Source organism: Nannospalax galili, unplaced genomic scaffold (genome assembly GCF_000622305.1).
Source record: "Nannospalax galili isolate Female #2095 unplaced genomic scaffold, S.galili_v1.0 scaffold709, whole genome shotgun sequence".
NCBI classification, from domain to species: Eukaryota; Metazoa; Chordata; class Mammalia; order Rodentia; family Spalacidae; genus Nannospalax; species Nannospalax galili.
In genome coordinates, this window is record NW_008360314.1 from 1,405,171 (window position 1) to 1,411,900 (window position 6,730).

Below are 6,730 nucleotides of genomic sequence, written 5' to 3' on the forward strand. Positions count from 1 at the left end.
TTGCTTTTGTCTTCAGGATTTCACAGAGGCCCAATTCAGGTGAGAGTCAGATGTTTTCAGGCTTTCTCCTAAGGTCTGGATCCCTCCAGGAATGATTTTAGCCTCAGGAATTTGGGGGTTGGACTGGCCTGGGAGCCTGGCCCAGGAAAGATGCTGGTCTATGGCAGCTGGTGGCTGTGCCACATAGAGATGCAAAGTATTTTTAAGATTAAGAGCTTATTCAGACAACTGTGTATCCATGATTAGTATTCTGATAGTTCATCTTTGTCTATTATTAGTTGTTTAATTAATTTTCTTTTTAGAATTCAGTTCAATGCTTATAGCTTAAAGCTTTGGTATGCATTATATTTATCTTCATCATATAGTACATTTAATCTTCTAAGTTTTCTTTTTCACTAAGTTGCTCGCTTTTTGTGGCAGCTTTATAATATTTGTTCTGATAAGTGGTGTACTGACAAAAATGTTTAAAAAATAATCTCAGTAATTAATGTCTTGGAAATGGGTTGTGAATTACTATTTTTATCTCATAGCACCAAACAGATCCCCAAAATGTCAAACCACATTATTTAAACTCTGAACCCTTAGTTCATTATATTTATTGGTAAATAAGGTTCTGTGCCAAGAATGTAATTTTGGATGATTTTTGGATTCACAGCATGTCGGACTTCAGAACAGATCACTCTGTATAACAATGTGATATAAAACTTTTATAAAAGTATAATATGTGTATAAAACATTTAGAATTCGATAAAAACATTTAGTATTCAGTTCAAAGAACATTAATGAAGTCTACTTTCTTATTTTTTTTGATACAAGAATTTCTGTGCAGCTCAAGTTGTCGTGCAGTTTACTATGCAGCTGGCCTGAGGCTTGTGATATTCCTGCCTTTGCCTCTTTCCTCTTAAGTGCTGGTATTCTAAGATTACCAGTATGCCTGGATAATATCTTAGTGTCAATTTTCCCAATTCTCCCTTAGAATTTAAAATGTTATAGAAACGCTCTCTACAATAGTATGGTCTGAAATAAAACATTTCAATCAAACTATTAAAATAACTAGTAAAGTAAAAACAACTAGTCTACAAATTTTTCTTTAGCAAATATTACTGTTAGGGTTGGAAATCGGGGACCTGAATTTTCTAAACAAGGGCTCTACCACCGAGCTAATCCCTAGCCAAACAAAATGTTTTAAGCTGTCTCATAGTTTAATAGTTGTACAACTTATAAAGTATTTTAATAGGTGACCACCCTCCACCATACACTAAATTTGATGATCTCATTTTACTATCAAATAAACTAAGTAACTGAAAATAGAAGTCTTATGCACATCAGGTCATGTGTAAGTGGAGGAACCAGACTCAAGGTCTTTCTATTGTGGTAGGAACTTTCAAAATACTTTCTTCTGGGTTGATAAAATACACAATCCAGGGGGCTAGAGAGATGGCTCAGCAGTTAAGAGCACTGCTGCTCTTGCAGAGGACCTGGGTTCAATTCCCAGCACTAACATGGTGGCTAACAACCATCCGTACTGTAGTTCCAGAGGAATTCCACGCTCTCTTCTGACCTCCGCAGGCACTGCACAACACGGGTGCCCTTACATTCATGCACTCATACACACAAAATAAAAATAATAAATAAAATATTTTAAAAAATACACAGCCCATCATTGTTTCTTGCTGTTCTCTTTTGCGTTATTTTGCTAAAATAAATTCCACAATTAAAAGCAACTTAAGGAAGGAAAGGGTTTGATTCAGCTTTTATTTGTAGATTACATTCTGTCATTGACAGTAGTCGGAGCAGGAACTCAAGCAGGAGCCGAAGCAGAAACGGTGGAGGACCTCTGCTTGCTGGCTTTCTTCCAGGCTCTTGCTTAGTTAGCTTTCTTACTCTGCTCAGGACCACCTTCCTAGGGATGGTACTTCCCACAGTGAGCTGGACCTGCCTACATCAATCAGCACTTAAGAAAGTCCTTCAAAGACATGGCCGCAGGCCAGTCTGATCTGGCAAATTCCTCAAATAAGATTCCCTTATCAGCTGAATCTAGTTTGTATCAAGCATACGATAGGACTGCTGTGTTTCCCAAATATTCAAGGATACACCAGAAATTTTTATTCTAATAGTAATTTATGCCCAGTGATTGGCCTCTGCACCCTTTTTTCCCCATTCTCTTCTCAGTACTATGTTGAATGGGAGTAGTAGAAATGAAGATCATTCTTTCTTTCCAGATTTATGAAAAAATACTTTTTAAAAACACTTTATTATTTTATGTGTATGCATGTATTGCCTGCATGTAGGTAAGTGCACCCATGTCATGCAGTGCCCGCAGAGGCTGTTGGATCCCTTGGGACTGGAGTCAGCGACAGTGGTTAGCAGCCATGTGGGTCCTGGGATTTGAACCTGGGTCTTCTGCAAGAACAACCAGTGTTCTTAACCGCTGAGCCATCTCTCCAGCCTGAGGAAATACTCAAGTTTTTCATTATTTAGCATATTGGCCATGTACCTGTAAAATACAGATTTTATTGTTTGAAGATATGTTCTATTTATACCTATTCTGTTAAAGGATTTTTTTTTATCATAAAGGGAAGTTTACTTTTATTGAATCCTTTTCATGTATGTATTGAGCTGACGATGTGTTTTTGCTTTTCTATCTTGATGTCTTATGTTATATTTTATGACTATTTCATGTTGAATCATCCTGAGATAAATCGCACTTGAACATGTGCACATAATCTTTCATTTGCTATTATCTGTTAAATATTTAGCCTATACTTTCTTCAGGAATAGTATTCTACAATTCATTCTTTCTGCCTCACTCTGTCTCTGTCTCTTTGTCTTTCTCTCTGTCTCTCTATCTCTGTCTGTGTCTCTGTCTGTGTCTCTCTCTCTGTCTCTCTCTCTCTCTCTCTCTCTCTCTCTCTCTCTCTCTGTGTGTGTGTGTGTGTGTAGGTATCAGGAAAATCTTGGCTATATATGATTTGGTGGAATATCTTTCTTTTCAACATTTTGGAAAGCTGTTAAAAAAATTGTGATTGCTTTTATTCAAGTATTTTGTGTGTTTAAGCAAAGAACACATTGTACCACAGTCTTTTCTAGTTCCATCTAGCTACTCATTATTAGTGTGTCTTGGTTTTCTTTGTCTTCATGTTAGGTTCTGGTACTTCATGTATGTCTAGAAATGTATTCTTTTGTCTAGGTTTTCTAATTTGTTGACATATAGCAGTTCAAAGTGATCCCTGATGTTTTCTTTTTCATCTTATTTTTTGTTGTTTTGCTGTTGTTTTTCTTTAAATTCGGGTCATTTCAAGTTTTTCTTAGTTATCCTGGATAAACATTATCAATTTTCTTTATCTTATCCAAAACAATTTTGCTTCATTTTAAAATGTCTGTTTCTTCTCTGTGAGCTCTTTTAAAGAGATTTTATTATCAGTGTCCTCTTTGTTTTAGTCTTACCTTTCCAGTTCCTTTAGTGGTATAATTGGGTAGTTTACTGGAAGAATTTCCTAGTGATACATGTGCTCAGTGCTATGAACACTTTCTAAGTTTTGTGTTTGGTGTAGTCAGTAGGGTTTGTTACCTTTTTCACTTTTCATTTGTTTCAAGAAATTTTGTTTCTCTCTTGTTTCTGTCATTGACTCCCTGGTAAATCAAAAGCTTGATGTTTATCTTTTATCTGTTTATATAATTTCTTGAGTTCACTTAGTCAGAAAAGACATGGTGTGATTTTGATTTTATTTTTTGACTTTGTTTAGACTTTTTATACGCAGTCCTGGAGAATACCTCCTGTACCGAGGAGAATATGGACTGTGCTGTTGTTCGATAAATGCTCTATAGGTCTTTGCTTTATTTCATCTAGATTATCATTCCACTCTGATGTTATTGTTGAGATTTCATCTGGATTATGTATCATTTAAGAAGTAGACTTATTTATCTCCCCAACAGTTATTTCATTGGAGAGTCTCTCCTTTTAGATATGATAACATTTGATTCATTTGATTAAATGCTACAGAAGTAGGTAAACATGCTTATTGTTGACTCTCATTGAATTCATCCCTTTATCACTTTATAGTAGCCATTTTTTTTGCAATTTTTATCTTTGTCTATTCCATCTGATTTAAATGCTGTGCCTTTTCCTCACTGTTGGTTTACTAATGCAAGAATAATTTTTCCATCTCTTTTTGCTTGTAGAAAGTTGAGTCTTGCTTTATTTAAATCCATTGAATGTTTGTTGTCTTTTGATTGGTGTCTTTGATCTTTACCCATTCAAGGTACATAGGAATTTACTGTAATTGTTCAGTAATTATTTTCTGATTAAGTTCTGTTTTCTGTTTTCTTCTCCATCTTTCTGGGGGTTTTTTGTTTTGTTTTGTTTTTAGTTTTCTGTTATGATGTTTTAATTTATCTCTTTTTACTCACGTCTGCTTTTCCAGTAATTTTCACTGATTTATATAGTTTTAGATGATACTTACCATAGTTTCAAGTTCATATAGAATAGGTCTTCAAACATTTCTTATAAGCCTGTCTAGAGGGTTGCATTCTGTCAGATTTGCTTGTTTTACAAAGTCTCTATTTCAGTAGTTCAACTCTGCTATCATGTGTGAAAAGTTATAGGTAATGTGTGAACGAATGGCAAGTATTTATTCCAATACAATTTCATTTATTGTATTTAAACTTCAGCTTTATATAACCTTAATAACCAACTAGTATTCTTCCTTTTGCTTTTCCTGGTGGTTATCAGAAAAAGTATTTGCTATAGAACATGCTTAAATAAAGGGATCAATGTGGAACAACTTGACACTTCAAAGCATATATTTGGCTGTATTTGTAGCATCATAATCACAGAAGCTCTAAGATTTTACTATATTCATGTGTTTCTCTGTAGTGTATGATGTTTATAAAGAAATGCATGCGTAAATATACACATAATTTCTTTTATCAGATAATTGAATGCATGAATGAATAAATGAACTACATATAAGCAAAGTTTCCCAAGAAAATTTTTTCTATTTCCAATAGATAAATGTTCACAGGGAATGGAAAATGTTGGAAAAAACACAGAAGCTTTTACTTTGATACGTTTAGTTGAAATTTTTGATTTTTTTTCATTTTTAATATTTTATCATTTTGTTCATTTCATAGAATACATCTTAATCACATTTAAACCCCCTACCCACCCCTCAGAGCCCCCCACCAGATTTTAGATATTCTATCATATATGTTATTTCCTATCCCGTCAAACATTTCTATCCAGATGTCCCTCAGTACAAGTTTACTCACTGGAGTCTATTCAACCTATCTAGAGTCACCTTCTTAAAGAAGATCCATTACCCTTTACCCCTTAGTGGGCATATGTCCATGAACCATTCTGAGGGAGACTCTTTACTGGGTGACATATAATTTGGCAGTAATAAATCCTATATTCTCCTTCACTGCAGCATTTACTATTTAACACCATGTTACAGTATCTTCACTCTTACCATCCATTTTAGATCCAAGAGGAGACCTGAATTGCTGAGAACATGTTACTTCAGATTTCTTTTGGAATTGTGCTAAAAAGCAAGTGCTTTTCTCACTCTTTATTGAGCTAATATGTCCAGTATAAAATGGGGAAGTAAAAGTCAAACTCTCTTCAGAGAATCACGCTCTTTCTGATGACTAGATCTAGATCAATGCCTATACACAATCCGAAACAGATGCTTTAAATTTCTGTCACTGCTTTCAATGAGATAAGCACACTATTTGCAATGCTTTGATATTTTAGTACTTAAATCATGCATACGCACATTCATACACTATCTTGGCAAAGAAGGGTCCTGAGAGATTAAGGCCATATGAAAAAGTTACAAGAGGGGCACTGGGCTCTAAATGAGCTTCCTATCATTATAAGCAGTAATTTTTTTGGTTGCAAGGTTAGGTAAAAGTCAGATTATGTCCATATTGTAAAACTCTTTACTACACTTCATGTTTTCTGTATTTAGCAAAAGAAACTGCAGGCTGAAAATACCTTGGAATGGAACACAAGAGAATTACTTGAAACAGAAAAACAAAAACTAGAGAAAGAAAATAGAAAGTTAAAGTTTCAGATTAAAGAAATGGAACGGCTTCTGGAAAGGCAACATCGATCAAGTACAAACCTTCAACATCCTGATTTCAAGGCATCACAAATGGAACTGGAAGAAAAGAGGTACAATTCTATAGGAGCCATGACAGGCTGTATGATTCCTCCCACACTGGGGCAGATGTTGCCCTCTTCTTTGTCCACCTCCAATTCCAAATCTTTTCCTTTGTACATTGTCATAAATAGTAATATTGATTGTACATCCAAATCAAATTTTGAATGGAGATCTTAGAATAATAACAAATCTTTAGATGTTTTCAATTTTTTTAAAAGAAAAATGAATTGAGGGATGTTTGTCTTTTGTGCTTTTTGTTATAACCTTTTCATAAAGATTAATAGGTTGTTGATCTTATTTTGAATAAATATGCTTAAGTATTTATACAACAAGCATTTATTGGTAGCTATGGTATTTGCATAAACATTTAGCAGATACATAACTGTTCACTTATATATTATCTGTTAGTCTAAAACAATTATTTATGAATTAAAAGCACCATAGAGCAAACGGGTTTTACAGGCCATGGTATAATGTTAAAACCATGATTAAATGCAAATTTGCTTGAGAAATTTAAGTTATTTTGAATGATTTTATTTTTAAGTAAATAAATAGACTTATTG

At 34.1% G+C, this 6,730-nt stretch overlaps 1 protein-coding gene across 7 annotated transcripts in view; it reads left to right on the forward strand.

Moving 5' to 3' along the window:
• The window catches only part of Ccdc102b (coiled-coil domain containing 102B), a 129,870-nt gene that overhangs the window by 112,710 nt on the left and 10,430 nt on the right, over window positions 1–6,730 (forward strand). For 5 of the 7 annotated variants that reach the window (XM_029559534.1, XM_017796069.2, XM_029559533.1 and 2 more), the window contains one exon: window positions 5,973–6,178. The exons of the other annotated variants lie outside the window; for them this stretch is intronic. In XM_029559534.1, coding sequence (XP_029415394.1) covers window positions 5,973–6,178 — 206 coding nt within the window. The remainder of the gene's footprint in view (window positions 1–5,972; window positions 6,179–6,730) is intronic. 7 annotated transcript variants of the gene reach the window in all.